The sequence below is a fragment of the Osmia lignaria genome, chromosome 10 (genome assembly GCF_051020975.1).
Source record: "Osmia lignaria lignaria isolate PbOS001 chromosome 10, iyOsmLign1, whole genome shotgun sequence".
Taxonomy (NCBI): domain Eukaryota; kingdom Metazoa; phylum Arthropoda; class Insecta; order Hymenoptera; family Megachilidae; genus Osmia; species Osmia lignaria.
Genome location: NC_135041.1, coordinates 7,140,193 through 7,157,797, shown reverse-complemented (window position 1 = coordinate 7,157,797; position 17,605 = coordinate 7,140,193). Strand labels below are relative to the sequence as shown.

General features: G+C 39.6%; 1 protein-coding gene across 6 annotated transcripts in view; it reads left to right on the top strand.

Annotated features, from left to right (window-relative positions):
• The window catches only part of Sox102F (transcription factor Sox102F), a 160,000-nt gene extending 142,936 nt beyond the window's left edge, over positions 1 to 17,064 (top strand). For 5 of the 6 annotated variants that reach the window (XM_034339920.2, XM_034339919.2, XM_034339916.2 and 2 more), the window contains 6 exons: positions 8,093 to 8,374; positions 10,222 to 10,597; positions 11,662 to 11,886; positions 12,008 to 12,055; positions 12,206 to 12,358; positions 12,847 to 17,064. In XM_034339920.2, coding sequence (XP_034195811.1) covers positions 8,093 to 8,374; positions 10,222 to 10,597; positions 11,662 to 11,886; positions 12,008 to 12,055; positions 12,206 to 12,358; positions 12,847 to 13,337 — 1,575 coding nt within the window. In that variant the 3' untranslated portion in view covers positions 13,338 to 17,064. The remainder of the gene's footprint in view (positions 1 to 8,092; positions 8,375 to 10,221; positions 10,598 to 11,661; positions 11,887 to 12,007; positions 12,056 to 12,205; positions 12,359 to 12,846) is intronic. The other variant, XM_034339921.2, reaches the window with a different exon arrangement.
• Positions 17,065 to 17,605: the final 541 nt, after the last annotated feature.

The following is a 17,605-nucleotide window of genomic DNA, read 5'->3' as shown; positions in this document are numbered from 1 at the left end:
TTCTACGCTTCATTGATACCTTCTCGATGAATTATGGATCTCGGACTGTACAGACGCGCTCATTTCCGGAAGCGTAAATATTATTTTGTGCTACACTGGCTCATTTAGTCTGCGCGTCACCAGCTGGAAAGATCAACGCAGTTTCCAGTTCGGATTAATTTGAAGAAAGATTCGCTTGATTTTTCAACAAATTTGTGAATATCGTTGTTATTATGGTGATAATACCGACACCTGATATAAACAATATTGTTGCTAGATTATGTTAGGCTTACAGGAGAATGATCTACCGTTTTCTAACTCTGTTTTTTACATCTGCTGGTTGCCTCCGTTAGTGTAACAAGAAATTAGGTATAGCTTTTTTCTTATCTTTTTGAGTATTTTTAAATAGTTCATATTTTCTGTAATTCAAAATTAAGATAAAGAGTCAGGGAATATAAAGTTACAGATAGTTGAGAATAGTTCTAATTGTAATAAAACATGGTTCCTAGACAGAAAAGGATTATTTTTCAATTGCAAAACACTATAACGAAAGTTACAGTGTTGTTCATATCAGATGTCAATATAAGGTAGTAAATTAAAAACTTAACTCTTAATTAGAGTTGGGCATTAGTTAAATTAATCTTCTGACAGAAATTTCGGCTAAACCGAAGATATTGAGGATTAAGAAATAGATTATTTACTCCAATAAATTTTGATCTTGAATAAAAACTTATTCGAATAATTAAAAATTCAATTAGTTATTTGAAAATAACAAAAAAAATCCAATTTTATTTAAAATCAAAATATCGCTATATTTTCAAATAATTGGGTTTTATTCGAGAATTTTATTCAAAGAAACAATTATTTCCGATTTTGAAATATTTTCATTTATTCTCTACTCTACACATATACATTCCATTCCCGTGCCAGTGAATGAGTCAACGCTTCGATTACTACAGTAGAAGTGACCGTATGTAGTCCGGCACACTTTAACAAGAATCATGAATAATAAAAAAATCAGGTTATTTAAAAAATGTTAAACAAGAGTATATGGAACATATTAGAAAAAAATGTCGTGTACATCTGGCAGAAACGGACTCTGTCTGGTCTGGGATCAATATCACAATCGTCCAATAGCGATGACGTGAGATGGAAACCGAAACAAAGTCTTCTTTGTTGATGGCACGTCCCTCAAAGTGATCGGTGTATACGTGCACGATCGGTGGATGGAACTGATGAGTCGTTCAGTTGGATAATATTGTAGTCGGATACAGCGTGCGTGGTAAAGGGAATTATTAATATTACCGCTTTCGAGAAACTGACCCGCAGAGGTTCTAGCACAGCAGTGATCGTGCAATTTGTTTATCCGTCGATGGGGAATATCAAAAGGATTAGAGGCGGCGGAATAGATAATAAACATCGGCCAATAAAGTCGCCCGAAAATATCTTCGTTGCAACGTATATATGCCGTAGGCATACGCGTTTGTACGCGTGCCTACGTTTTCTCTGATCTATGATTATGGATTCCACGATGTCGATACCAAACGTATAGCTTTTGACTCGTGCTTCTTACCCGGGCTTTCTCGGAACGAGAAAACCAAGAGAAAGCTGCACATGATGTTTGTATTCTGAAACACCGTTCTCATCTGACGACCGAGCTTCCGTGATTCTTCGTTACTCGTTCCTCTGATATTTGACGTTGGTTGTTTCGTTAACAAGCTCCCTGAACCTTTTGTTTCAATTGTTTTTCATCGTTTTTATTTGTACATTATGGATACAGTTAGATTGAAAAGCGAGGATGCATTTAAATCAAAAATTCAAGCAACGATACGAATAAATGTACTTTTAGAAATTTTCTATGCACATTGTAAAGTGGATATTGATAACAGTAAGTTGACTTCACTCGACATCTACAACGAATCTTTGTGTATAATAAGTCGATAGAAGTTGCTCGTTTCACTGGAAGAGTTGAAGCGTCTTCAGCTGGACGTATAATGATACACATTGTTGGCAATTGAGGGAAAAGAAACGAATGCTGCGTTGGATTATAAACTGTGTTTTAATAATAGTTGCTTTTAGTTTATATACAATGTTTGTCATAAATAATTTGGCAGTCAGCATGTTAACATTTGACGGCCGTTTCCACGCCCACTTACGGAGGGTGGTCACGTTATTATACTCAAACAAAAAATTGTAATGTTATGATATCATTTTCTAATAATAACAAATATATTTAAAAGTACAAATGAGACACTTTTATATAGGTTGACAACTATATTCTAGAAATAATGAAATTATTCAATATTTTGTCATTCCGCCTTTAGCTTTTATGATGGCTCGGAGGTTTTTTCCACCCACTAACACAGGTCCGAAACGTATATAGGTAATTCTTAACGTGCATTAGCACCCATCCATCTTTTTTCAAAAAAGTGAAATTTATGTGTTAACATATTACTTGCAATATTGTCAGATATATAAATACATGAAGGATCAATAATATTCATACATTGTTTAATTAATCCTTTACATTCAAACATAATTGTCGTAGTAATTTATAATTCCATTAATTTAGTAGTAATTTATAATTTATAGTACAAGCTTTGAAGGAAGGAATTATTGCTTCTTTTATTTTAAATTAATAACGCTCTATGCAAGCTTAAAAATACTCCCTCCCGAAAGGGTTAATTACCCTCTTTCACATATTTTCAGAACAAATCGTTTATAATTTGACCACCCTCCGTAATTTAATTTAATGTATAAAATCTGTTACTAGCTGTAGCAGCTGGTTTGTATTAAAATCCTTAATAAAAGGCTGGCAGGGTGACTTTGATCCTTGAAGAATCTGCCAATGATCGCCGTATTTCAAGTGGCTCGACGGAATCAATAAGCCGTATCGCAGAAGTGGTGTAAAAGAGTATCATCGTTCTCGATGACCAGTGGACCATCTTCCTGGCAATAACACGACGATCCGCTCTTCTTCCCGTGGAAAAGCCGTGCCACGAAAATACCGCTTCCGGTTGCCCTAGATTCCGCATTCACAAGTTTCATTGCAGCGGCCGGCCGGCCGGCAGCAGAGAGCGAATCCCGTTCAAAGCGCTCCATAATTTATGTATCCCCAGGCCACCCCTGCGTGTCGTCGAATTCCGGCCTTCACTCTTTTAAAATTCCATTAAGAGTTGCAGCCCAACCAACGTTCTCTTTGTCGCGTTTCTGTGCCTCGTTGTTTCCTGTTGTATATTTCACGAGGGATTCGTTTCGTTCGAGCATATATGTGCATCCGTTCCGTTCGATCGATTTTTAACTCTTCCACTAGACAATTTTACAAATTACAGACTTTCATTGATTATACAATCAGATTTGTCTACACGCTTGTAATTCGAGATTATCTGCGTGTCTACTATAAGGGAGGATTGATAAAAGATTCGAGTTGATGCAATCATTTGTGGATGGGTTAAATGAAAAGAAAGGAATTTTAGTAGCTGCTCGTCAGAAATGAAAAATTCCAATTAGGAATAAAAGAGTTTTAAATAAACACCACGGAGGGATGATTATTGTTGCAGATCGTTTCGCGAACATTGTACTTTCGATCTTACTTTCGCCCGGCTTGTATTAAAGCCACTGTGTTGGTTGGCCCGTCGTAATTTTAGACAGTGCCACAGTGACAGTCTTTATAACGCACGTGAAGTATGAACCACTTCCGGTGGATCTACGTCATCCCTGCATGTCCCCTTGCACTCCAGTGGCTCCGATTCTAAATCTAGATTCAAATTTCGTGGCCTTTAGCCTTCGTCTTTCGTTACCAGTTACTCGCCCGCGACAAAAGGTCCATCGCGAGTAAACGCTCTCTGTCTCGATTTTCATCGCCGACCCGACAACGCTCGTACACGCTTCGCGAAATTATTCTAATCGCTCCGAATACTTTCCTTACTGATGGTTGTCGGTCAAATTCAATTCGAAATTCTTTGAAATTCTTTCATCACTCAGAAAAATGCTCCCAACTGATAGTGTTAACCCTTCTTCGACAACACAGTTAAACGTCCTTCGTGAATTTTTCCTTTCCACCTTTTCTGACGGTGCCAAAAGATGGCTATTTTTCTCCCTTGCTCTTTCGCGAACGTAGATCGTATGATAGCGGGCGATCGAAAACAGCGACAACAGAGATAACCAGGGGGGCGAAGAGCGATTATGGGGGTAGGTATGTTTCGGTAATTGCGTGGCTAAGTTTAGGCGGTGCAGTTGGCGTCAATGCGCGGATGCATATTCAGAACGGGGCTCCTCATATTCTTATGCTCACTTACTAAACCGCCTCGTCCCGTGTGGATGTGAATGTGAATGGAACTTGCTGGCACCCCGCCTGTTTATATTTAGCCACTGTGGGCGGTATAGCTGTCATGGATACGTATCATCGGCATAACTGAACTTTGCAAATGAATAATGAAGTTCCATTCGCTGCATCGTTCACCGTACCCGATCCTACGAACGCGCAACCTTCCCGAAATTCTTCGCCGGTATATTGTCCACTGGCAGACATTGTTAGCGATCTTCTCGCGGCCACGACCGCGATCACCACGAATCTGTTAATGAAAGCTCGGCCGCCATTCTTGCCGGCAGCACCGGCCAACGAGCGGAAAAACCTCCTCCCTCTTTCGTTGATTCTCGCGAGATTGCGATGTCATACACAATCTTCGCAAATAAATGAAATAATTAAATACAATGTTTCTTTTTTTTTATTGCGGTTATCTTACAAAGTTATCTTTTTTTTCTAATGCACGCACGCTCATAACGACTTAGATAGCGGTAATTAGAGCCAATATGGTAATAATAATTATCATTGATGGACACATTTCCATACAGATTTTCTTTGAATATGTAGATTTATAAAAAAAAAATGGGCAATTACCGCATTACTAAATCAGTGAAAAAAATGTCAAAGCGACAATGAAGGCTCGATCGAAGGATCTCGATCGGTTTAACACGTTTTCTATAAAAGACGATCGATTACGGTCGTACGTTTGTTCTTTTATCATTGTTCGTCGCAGATGATCTATTCTTAGCTGATATATGTGTGACATTGATATTTTATAGGGTAATTAAATTGCGCGCGTATAATGTATGAGAAACGATAATAATAAATGATGAATCGAGAATAAAGAATAAAGAACGTTTGATCGTTTGTAAATTACGGGATACCGTTAGAATCGTACCTGCATACGATACAATGGTATTCGGTTGTTTAACACTGGCACAGTGAAAACGAGCGTATGTAGTACGGCACACTTTAATAAGGATCATTAAGGATACGATCGTTTCATTAATCAGGTGGATTGTTCATTGTGCTACTTTCTATTACTGGACAAGCGTTAACACCTAATCGATCAAAACCCTGTTAATAGACTTCTTGTTATGAATGATCGTTGACTGAAAAGCAATTAAGAAGCGTTTGATCGTTAACGATTCGTCTAAGAACTCAATCGAAAGAATGAAATGTAGGTGCGCTACAATTAAGAGGACCTTGATAATATAGGTTACTCTTCCTAATTTATAGTTACTATTAACATGTTCGCTGTCAACAGTCACGCTACGGATTTATTTTCGTCGAATAATTAAGAAATGAAACTGGTAGAACGGTTTTAAATACCAGCAAAATTACACTCTGTTATTTTTATAAAGAATGAAGCGATTTATGATCGACGAATTTCCAGTCGAGTGCTGGCAGCGAACGTGTTAAGTAATAAAGCGTTAATCGCATATATTTCATTTCATTTCATTTATCTAAATGAAATTTTACCGAATATTCCATTAACTGAAGCTAGTACTAAAATGATCACCGAAATTACCGATCGTCACTCCGTCAAAATAAAATGGCGAAATTTTATCCTTAGCTCCCGTGGTTCGAGCAAGATATCATTATTAGAGCCATTATTTAATTCGAAGTTCTTCGTTGTCACGTGAAGGGTGTTCGTCGAAACAAAAGCAAATATCCATCAGGTTGTGTGTTATTTTCTGGTCGTTTTGAATGGAAAGGAGAACGTGTTACTAGCTCGGAGAATACGAACGAATTATTCGACGAAACCTGGTGTCCTGTGGTGATCGTAAATCACCAACAGCGATCTCGCATCGAACGTGGAGGATTAATAATCGCGCGCGGAAAGGCGCGAGCAAGGGAAGAGGGACGCGAGCGCGTCTAATATCGTGCATGTGTGACGTTTCAGCTGGTGCCCAGGCTGGATGAATAAACGTCTTCCTTATCGTCTAAAATAGACTTTAAACTTCAAGCATATCTGGAGCTCAGCCAGGTCGTAGGAAAATACAATGATATTAGCCACGTTGAATTGTTACACCGCAGCCAAAGGTGCGCCGATAATCTATTCACATCGAGTAATAGAAACTGATACTTGTAAGAGTGCGCGTAAAGGCTAAGGTTAAAAAGGGATCAGCCATCGTGAATTTTTCAGGAAACGTCTTGACAATCTTGCTCTATCAGGAAGCAATTGCAATCTTCAATAATTATTAATTTCAATAAAAATGAGATCACCCATTGTGAATTTTATAAGCAGTATCTTAACAATGGTGCTCTATTAGGAAGTAAATACGTTCATTAATGATTATTAATATCAATAAAAAAGATATTAGCCATTATGAATTTTTGAAGGAAATAAAGGCATTCCTTGATTAATTTTTATATAAATTTAAAATGTACGATTAAATTTATTCTTCATTGTAATTTACAGTGAAAGAATTCAAACGATTTCAAAGACTAATTTTAATTTATAATCTGATCGCAATTTAATGATCTCCCTTCCACGTGTTCTACGCGTTATGCAACGAGTAATTTGTATGGTAACCATGAAACAATTGAAAACATCTGAACTTTTTCACGCGCATTCAATGTAAATTATTCGAACAATACGATTGTTGCAGCGACCGCTGTGTGATTATCGACACAAAAAATCGCTTGGAAATTAATATGCTGAATTTTCATAAATTCATAATCAAAGCGTCTAGTTCTATAATATCCTGTGCCCGAGTACGCATCATTATTTTTACTGTGGGAGTCGTAAAGCGATAAAAACGCGATTGTCATCGAGACTTTGGTTTCGAACGCGTAAAAACCGACATGTTATGTACAAGAATTACCTCTCTTAAAACTGGTAGTGTAACCGAAGCAGTAAACAAATATGTTTTAATAACCGATCCTTGCAGAATCCAGGGAATTATTTCGCAGGAAATATGCAACAGGCTGTAAACTTGATTTTTATTGGAGCGAATGGAAAAATTGAAAAATTCTTTCTCAAATTATTCAGCAAATATCCGGGTAAATTATCGTCTCGTTTAATAACGATCAATGTTGATGGTATTATACTGTCAGCAACGAACGCATGCTGTAATTACGACACGGCCACCAGAATGATTAGAGGCGCGTGTTAAAGGCAATACAGATTCCTTCTTGCTCGTATTATCACTCGGTGGTGTTGACGTTCATTTTCGTCTCTGACTTTCCCCGCTGGTTACTGCTTCCGTTTCACTCGGCCGATAACCAGCTATTAAAATTAATACCTCGACTCGCTCACCTCTTATTACATTTTCTGGGAAACTGTGATCACGAACAGGTTCCAAGAATCGATCCTGATGAAAAACCATTTTTTCCTCCCTTTTTCTTCACTTTTTTTTTGTAGTTCCTTGCTCCATGCCTCGAGCTCGTTATGGGCGTTCAAAGGCTCGCTGCCTTCTTTCCATAGCTTACCACTGTTCCGAGTTTGTATTTTAATTGAGCAAAAGTTTGATGGAGAAGAAATTATGTATTCTCGTTGAAAGTTTGAACCGGGTAATGATATTCATAGACATTTGTTAATATTCGCTTGCCATCGATGTCGCAATTGAAATATGAAATTTTTCTAATACAACCACCACGGTTCGTACACCATTAAGAATAAACCGATCGGCCAAGCAATAAAAATTATTGGACAGGAATAATTTTATGATTCACTCTGTATACTTGTTACCATTTCTGTCGTGGTTGCGCCGCGTCTTATCTGAAATTGTGGCGCCCTGAATCTCCAGGGCATCGCGGTGGATAAGCCTGCTCTAATTGCTCGTCCCGTGGCTTTTGCAGTCGTATCCTGTGCACATGAGCGTCGACTCGCAGAAGCAAATCGAGATACAGCGGCTACAAACGGAACACTTGAAGCGGCAACAAGAGCACATCATGCAGCACAACATCCAGGAGCTACAAGCTCAGATGACAAAGAGCCAGCTGAACATGTCGGGGCCGCAATCCTTGATGTTCCTACCGTTTCTCGAACAGCTACGAGGGTTACCCGTGCAATCGCCTATGCCACCACCGCCGGCCACGTCGACCACCACCACCAACAAACATATCAATTCGATCGCCAACGTACGTAAACCCAACGCAATCCCAATTTCCCCGTTCCCGTGGTTCAACTTTGATTACCGTTTGCCCGATTCACCTATGTATCTACTAACCAGACCGTGAAACTTTAAAGCGATCGCTCTCGATCGAATTAAAAATGCAAACAGCGTCGACACGGGTGACGCACGATCGTGATCGCGGGAAAGAAAAAAAAATCGAGGGGTAAGGGGGTCGATTTTCAGAGTATTCATATCTGTTTTGAAGATACATATCTGAACCGCAGAGCTAGAATGTATTAAGTCTGAACCTTCAAATCAAAGGTGCAAAAGATTGATGAATTTTGAAATCGTCAGAGATTTGTATGTAATTTTTTTATTGTTTAAAAGTGAAATCGTGTACTGGACATTGTTGCTTTTTGATATAAGAAATAAATTGGATTTGATATTGTCTGGCTCTGACGATGGACTAATATCAACGCGTTTTGACTTCATACTGTCTGGTTAACTATCCGTTGGCAATGTTCTTTTTTATTAACGCGGCCGTCAAACTGGGTCTTTGATTTTTGGGCCTGATTTCATTTTGTTCTTATACTTGAAAAACATTTGAAAAAAAATGTGAAATATTTATTAAAGCTTTTAATTTAACATACAAGTGACATTTAAACGAAATGTTTAAGCCTTCTTGAAATGCAAATAAAAGCTCGAAGGCAAGTTTTGAAAAATGAGAATTTCGCTTGAATGTCGGCGGAGGGTTAATATCATGAATCTAAACAGTGTTATACGGCCCTGACGAATTTTTTGAAATAATCTTTCATTTATTTTCCTGCTGATTTCGCAAATAATCCTTGAAAATATTGAAGAGAAAATTCACTGAGCTTGCACCGAAACACCGGAAGTCGTAATCGTAGTTCGCGGAAGCATGGAGCGACAGACAGGAGACTTCGTTTGAACATTCTCGTTGGCATAAAAACAACTCTAGATCTGCCATCACCGGCATCAGTTATTTGTCGTGTTAAAGAGCAACTGTTGAGATAATGGATACCTCAGTGTACCATTAACCTATCGTTAATAATTCTAGCGATATTCTCAGGGACCATTCAAATACTCGTCCATAATATTTTGTATAGATCATTCAAAAAAATTGCCATTTAATTTGCATTTATTTATAGATTTGCATAAACTTCCGTTGCAGTTAATATAAAAGAAGGAAAAGAAATTGCTTTAATAGGACTTTCTTATTAAATCACTTAAAATTTAGATGACTTTTAGGAATTTTTCTTTTCTCAAAGTATACAACATATTGTGAAAAATCTTTTTATCTTTTATTTGTACATTATTCGAGTACACGAAAATATTTTATTTATGTGATCTCTATTGTGATGTCATTTGTAGATAGTGGTCACTGTACAACTTACAAAACAGGGGATGAAAACGCTATCCATCATAACTCGTAGGATTTTTTGAAATTAAAAAAAACAAAATGAAATTTTGAGACAAAAAGAATAATATGACGATGTTGTATGCAAGTTTAATCAAAAATTGTCAAGAAACAGTCAATTTCGTACATAAAAGCGTTAATGGTCAATGGCTTCGCACGGTATCCATTTCACCCACAAAACGAATACTGCATAAATTTTTCGAATCAATTCATAATTTTTTTTCTAAACGCTTTTGTTTCGCATTCTCATTTTTGTTTTCTCAAAATTAGGTACTGTTTCAATGATTTACCTTTAATTAGCTATTCCAGCATCATATAGGACTTCTTCCGACTTAAAATGCAAGTTCCTTGTCGTTTGATAAGAAAGCCCCCTTAAATAAACAATGCTGAACCAAATAGTCATAATTAAAAAAAAATGTTCGTCGGTGTTACAGATGATCAGCAGCCACCGGGAAGGTCCTAGCTGGGCGACGGCGCATTTGGCGCAAATGACGACGCAAATGGAGAAGGAAGCATCGCCGACGCCGATCTCGTCCGCCGTCGCACCTACGGCGCCTCCTCTCCAGGATCTCGACGCGCCGTTGAACCTTACCAAGCCGAAATCCTCGTCGTCGGGGGCCACGGCGTCTTCCTCGTCGCCCGGAAGCGATTCGCACTCGACCGGGGCCGGAAGCAGCGGTCAGCAGGAGCAGCCTTTGGCCGCGACTGCGCCGAAGCTCTTTCCGCCTGGTTTACCGATGCCACGGAATTATTTGCCCAGTCTTCCTTACGCCGGATTACCGCCGCACCTCAGCACCCTTTCCTCTCCAAGTAAGTAATTTCTTTCGCAAATTATCGCGAGCAGATAGGATGCAAAGTTACACAAATGATTCGTGTCACGATTGAAAGAATTGAAATGCGAGGTGCATAGAAATATTATGTAAAAAATTCAGCTGCAGCTAAACTTTTCTGTTTCCTCGATTCAAACGCGAACTTCGCCGGATATTCCTCTCAAAACGAAAGTAAAATATCGATGTTCGATTCCGTGTCGAATCGCGGAGTGCAATTCACCGATCGCTCTGCGGCTTTGAAAAAAGAATAAAGGATGAAAAAAACGATTGCGTACCCTTTTTCGGTGGACAAGCAAGGCCGATGCACGTCGAAAAAAAGCCGATCAATGCCCCATAGAAATACCCGGCTCCGGATCTGAAACGTACGGTTAATTATGTTCGGATATGCGCGCAATCGTTTAACCGATTGTGTTCGGATCGGCTTTTTCCTCAGTTCGTTAAGAAAACCTGTTCCCCTTCGCGTCCGGTTTTTGCTTTCGGTTAAAGCACAATCAACGACGCGTAACGCGATACCAAGATAACATCGTCGAAAAAGGGAACAAGCACGCAGATTCCTCGAGCTGTCATTGTAATATCAGAACAAGCGGTCGGGTGATCATCGTTGTTAGCTCGCACAGTGGCGTAAAACGTTAATCGTTGTTTCGCGAACCTCCTTCATTCGCCATTCGACGTATTAGAACTCTTTTATAACAAATTGTGAAGATTTCTAAAGTTAAATTTATGTTACTACCAAATTTATGCGTCGGAAACGATTGTAACTTTCCTTGGTCTCCATTTTTTTAATAATAACTTGGATATTACTCGTCATAGAGCGAAACTGCTATGGCTTATTAATTTCAGGTGACTACTTAAGATTTGATATAAGGAATTTTCTTGTAAGTGTAATAATCTTTGCGTAATCGTGTTCTAAATTTAAAGTATTACTACTGCCCCCCGGTCTACCCTTACATAGAATTTTATCCAAAGGGTGCAGGAGTTAAAGTAAAGTTTAGCCAGAAATTTTAATTATTAAACGTTTATTTATTAAAACGATCGTTGTTACAGTGGGCAAAGTGATGTCAAAAGACGAAGCAGGTAGTGCGGGAGGTGCGGCAGCAGCCGCCGCGGTCGCAGCTGTGGAGAAACACTTCGCGATGCACGGGATCTACGCGCTACCACCTAGTGCAGGTGCGATGCCTCCTTCGCCTCAAACTCAACGACCTATGAAGCATTCCGCTTCCCGGGACGAGGCTGCGCAAGAGGAACAAGACTATCTCTCCACGTCGCACAGTAAATATCCTTCTCGCGTTAGACTAACCAGCAAAATTAGCAATTAATCAATCCGATAGCTACCGGTAAGGAATTAAAACTAATGGGAATTGTAAGGAATGACGGTATTCTGAAATTACAGTGTGGCGGGAGCCGGGTTACAAGGTACCGGAAGACATAACGGAAAAAGGTAAGCAAGTCGGTCGTATCGGACGAACAGCGAGGCTGACGTTACGCTTTTGTTTCGAGAGCGCCAGGTGATGCTCACGAAATCAGATTCGCTTCTCACGAGGCAAGTATCGCGGCTAGTTGACATCTAACACGTCTCCTCTCTGTTCAGCTAAAATGGTGAGACAGCAGAAGAGGGAGGGTGAGAACAAACCACATATCAAACGGCCTATGAACGCGTTCATGGTGTGGGCCAAGGACGAGCGTAGGAAAATTTTGAAAGCCTGCCCGGATATGCACAACTCGAACATATCTAAAATACTCGGTAAGCATTTTTGACAGAGTAGTATTGGTATAGACCAGCGGTTCATAATCTTTGGTTGACAGCAGGCTCCCTTTGATTCATTTTTCTTGCCGCGGACCTCTAAGATTCTTCAAAGTTTAAATTTGTAGTATGTCGAAAATACTTGCATATATTTAAAATACTCATTAACTGCTCATCAAAATCTTCAAACTTCAGGGGAAAAAATTTACCATAAATAAATAAATACACATCCTATTGAATATTTTTTATTCGAATAAAATAATAATAATAAGAAGAAGAACAAAGAATAATATTGATTTAATATTACTCATTAATTGTAATTTAATAATGTGAAGCCTGGTGCTGTATTTCGTTTACAAGTTTTTCAAAGGTTTTCAAAGGGTTTCAAAGTTAGACCTTTGGGAGTTGACGAACCACAGGTTAAGAACTGCTGATATAGACAATTTTTCATATTGCAAGAAAATTGAATTAATCTTCGTTTATCATAGGCGCTCGATGGAAAGCGATGTCGAATTCGGAGAAGCAGCCGTACTACGAGGAACAATCTCGATTGTCGAAGCTGCACATGGAGAAGCATCCCGACTACAGGTACAGGCCGCGACCGAAGCGTACCTGCATCGTGGACGGTAAGAAGATGCGAATTTCCGAGTACAAGTCGTTGATGCGACAACGACGGCAGGAAATGAGGCAGCTCTGGTGTCGTGACAGCGGTCAAGAGATGAGTTTCCTGTCGCCGGTCGGTTCCGACCTAAGCAGCCAACACCATCCGGGAACGGGAGCCGGACCGTCGGCGAGGCCGTCCGTTTCGCCGCCCGCGACGATGTTGAACGGAGGTGCGGCTGGTCCGAGTTCCGACCATCCGTCCTTCTACTATCCGCAGGACAGTCTCTCGCCGTCGGACATGATGGACTTTTCACCGGACAATTCCGGCTCGATCGGTGGCTACGACGCCAGTCCACGGCATCACGACGAGGATTGAACCGCGGCTCCGGGTCAGCCGCCATGGCCGCCCGGAGCTTCATCGTCAACGGTAGTGACAAGGTTAAAGCACCGCCACGGAGTTGCGTTCTGGTAACTGAAGGCACGCTGTTCTCCTCCTCGTGGTTCGACGCCGGAGGGACTTGGCGATACCCGCGGCGAAGATAACCGCGTGGTGAACGCGCGAGCGTAAAAAAAAGGGAAGAACGTTCTCGAGGAGTGGACCGAGCGTCTCGAAGCCTCGCTCGAGAAGGTTGTGATATAACGATTTATTTCTGTGCCATCGTACGACGCGTACGGAACCGCCGTCGCGTCGCTTAACATCCATCGCGTGCCACTGGTGGAGAAGAAGAACGATGGCATCCTCGTGTACGGTACTCGGGTCTTAGGACAGTGTCGCGATACAGCCGAGCGTGAACGTAACGTAGGGTTCATGCACCCCGGGGTTCGTCTCCTTATCCGTTAACGACGAACCTATCACGGGAACGTTTCCGGTGTACATGAGATTAGAACGAGAGGATCACGGCACGGACGCTGATGACCTCTCGGTTTGCTTGCTTGCTTGCTTGTTACTGTTACGAGAGACAGGGTAAGCTAACAAGACACTCTGTTACTCCGTCAGCCGTACCACGTAGAGCGGAACGCGACGGCGGCAAGTATACACGGTGTATTCTCTTCTGTGTAATCAAAACTGCGAACTGATAAGGTTTGATCGTCGTTAGCTAACGTTTCTAGGTAACAAGGTGCGCGCGAGTAATTTTCATTGTAACGAAAAACGTCGTTGCTGTATCCATCTCGCGCCTCTTTTAACGTACGACTGCGTGAAACAAGATGCATATAGAATTATAAATAAATAAATAAATTTAAATATATATATATATATATATATATATACATACCTGATTTCTCGTAAGACTGCCATGTGTCACGTGTGCGCGCCAGAAGGATCGATTCGATGCAATCTCCTTCGATGATTCTCGATCCAACTCATTTATCGCGTTTCGAACACCGTGAGACGATAGTGACACGTATACGTGCGTGCGTGAAGGTACGTTGAGCGGCCAAAAAAGTCTTGTTCCTATTCCTTCTAGTGTGTGTGTGTGTGTGTGTCTAGCGATGCGCCATTCCGGTCGGCCGTGTCTTCTATATGAAATGCAATGGGAGAATAAGAAAAACCGTGAAACGAATGAAAAAAATAATAAAAATTCTGATCCGTTTGTATCGCATCTCCCAGGTATACGGAAAGCACGCTATTAGATCGTATTAATATTCCACGTTTCCGTATTCGCACGCAATTACTTGTATTCGATATTCGCACGAGGGGACCGGGACAGAGGGGCGACAGGAAAAACGCGGGAAAAACTCTGTCACGCGATTCACCAGCTCGTCAACGGTGGTCACGTCTCGTTTCATCTAAACACTTTTAGTACTTATAGTATTTCTTTTTTTTTTTTTGTTTCGTCATTTATTTATGGACCCTAACGTTAACGACGATTAGTCGGGGTGGATTTGAACAAGTTGAGAATGAACGAGCGTAAGGACACCAAGTACATTGGCAAACGATCGTCGAAAAAATATTGTTATATTCATTGTTTTCTTAATTGCATCGACTAAAATGTACGACGATGATTATTGAATAGCATTTGTTAGAAATAATTCTATGATCGTTTGTCAGTGTACACACTCGTGGGCCTAAGGATGGAGGATGAAAAAGTATGCAGAGAGAGTTAATAAAGAGAAACTACGTAAAGAGAAGAATCAATCGAGATACGTACGTACACACGTAGGAAGAAGAAAGAAAGCGAGAGGCACGCGCGACGTCGATTTTTAGTACAATGTTACTTCTGTATAAAATTGCGGAGGGGAATTAGCCGTTATTTATTGTAAACGATGTAACGAACGAATAATCAAATTTTAATACGACGTTGTGTTATTTTTTTTTTTTTCGTTTTTCAATGTTCCGGAACGCAAGCTGTTACGTTTTATTCTTCGAGTTGTGCGGTGATGAGGGGTCCAGCAAGTCTAGTGAACCTTCGTGAACAGTGCTGAGCGAAAAAGAAAAACACCGTTTCGTGAGAAGAAACTAATTAGGTATATAAAGTCTCGTTAACGCTTGTGAAACGAATCGAACCGGGTGACAAAGATCGGGAGCTCGATGTGATAATATTTATGTGCCAAATAGCGTTTTCGCGGGCCGGAAGTGAGGTCGCGTTCCCTCCGGTACCGGGTCGGCAGTGTTGGCTCGACGTGAAACTCGATTAAATAATTTTTACGTCTACTTCTTTTTTTTTCTCACAGTTTTTCCTTCTTCTTTTTTCTATTTCTATTTCTTTCTCTTTTTCTTTCTCTTCCTCTTCTTGTTATTTATAATCAGTGCAATTCTATACAAGGTACCTAATATAATTTTATAAAGAGAGCCAGTATCCTCGGATGTATCTGTGCCCGGGTTTCGTCGGATGATCTTCGATACCGCGGCCGGCGGCAGATAGGATAGCTTAATGTTGATAATAATTTATTTTATGTATATAACATGGATTTGTACAAGTGCATCGACGATGTTCACAGATCGACCGATCGGGAAAACAAGTGAAACAATCGGGGCCGACGCGGTAAAAAAAGTGTCAATACTATTAAATGTACAGTGTAACTATATTGTGATGTATCTGCATAGCGCAAACATATTATATATGTAATTTACTCGAGAACACGTAGATTTAACGATGTTAAATGCGATGCATATTATTATTTTCACGGTCATTATTACGTCTATTATTATCCTTGATAATTATTATTGTCATCGATCTTATTTAGTACTATTATTATGATTATTATTAATATTATTATATCATTTCTCTCTCTCTCTTTTTTTTTAACGATTATAAGTTTAGCAATAGAGGTTGTACGTGCCAGTTCAAACGACGACAACAGCGGTGACACGAAGTTTTGTTGATCGTTTTCGTGCTCGAATACTCAAATTTCATCGTTCATGCAAAAATTCAATGTTTTTTACATCGTTTTGTTTTTTTCTTCCTTTTTTCTTTCATCATTATTAATATATTTCGTCGAACCCCAGAACCGATTCTTGCGCCTCTTCAAAGTTATTGAATTTCTGTTTCTTTTTTCCCTTCTTTCTTCATTTATTCCAATTCCTCCAAAGATCACTGTTTCAACCTTATTTGCCCTACGAATACATTAATAACAAGAAATCAAGTTCAGAGACAAAGACGCTTTGTATATCGTTTCCTGTTGTGCCATATCGTTATAATCTTTCACGAAACAATTCGTTTCTCTTCAATTCCTTCTTTATCCTTCCTCTTTGGTCATCCCCGTGCAACTCGCGTCTTTCTCCTACAATTTTCATTGATCTTCTGCTTTAGAAATAATTTCAGTTCTGCATTCCATGAATTGCGATCAAGTGATCGAAAGAAAAGATCGTTTTTCCTTGAATTCCTGTGAAAAAAGTTCGTCGATGATCTTTTTCCATTATCTTCTCGTTTGTTTTTGGTTTCTTTTCTTTTTTTGTACGGAGACGAACGTTTTCGCGATAATCTCGACGCACTCGCTTGTAAATTAATCGGATTCTTAAAAGAAAGGAAATGCAACCAGTGCGAATGCAAGAAGCTGTAAGAATAGTAAAATTGTAAAACGAATACATTACTAATACTATAGTGTATTTAACGTAACGAAACAAAAAAAAAAAAAGGATAAGTGAACACTAACATCCAATTTCAATATTCCACAAATTCACTTCATTTACATGTACGTTGTTGTTAATGGTATGAAAAAAAAAAATATATATATATACATAATAAAATAACGCTTTACCGAAATTCAATCTTAGTTTTAGGTAACACAACGTTATTTCTAGACGAAACTTGTACGTACGAACAGTGTACATAGTTATGCAGTATCGTGTAAATGAGAAAAAGGTGAAAGAGTGAACGAGAGCGTGTGTGTATGTGTATGTATAAATTCAATCAAATGCATGTTTGAATGCGATTACATGCTCACGATCATCTTATCACTACTTGTGACAGTCTGTAGTACACGTTATTAATTGGTGTCAATAGCGTACAATCAAAATATATAACTATCATTAAGATCGGTGAATCTTCACTACCAACATTATGTGCTTTGAATTTCCACGATTAATATGTACTATAAGCGGAGAAATTCGGCTTCGTTCGTGGTAGTGTTAAGATGAACGTGTAAATTATACATAATAGGAACTAAGGGAAAATCATACTTGGACGTAAAACGTGCTAATAG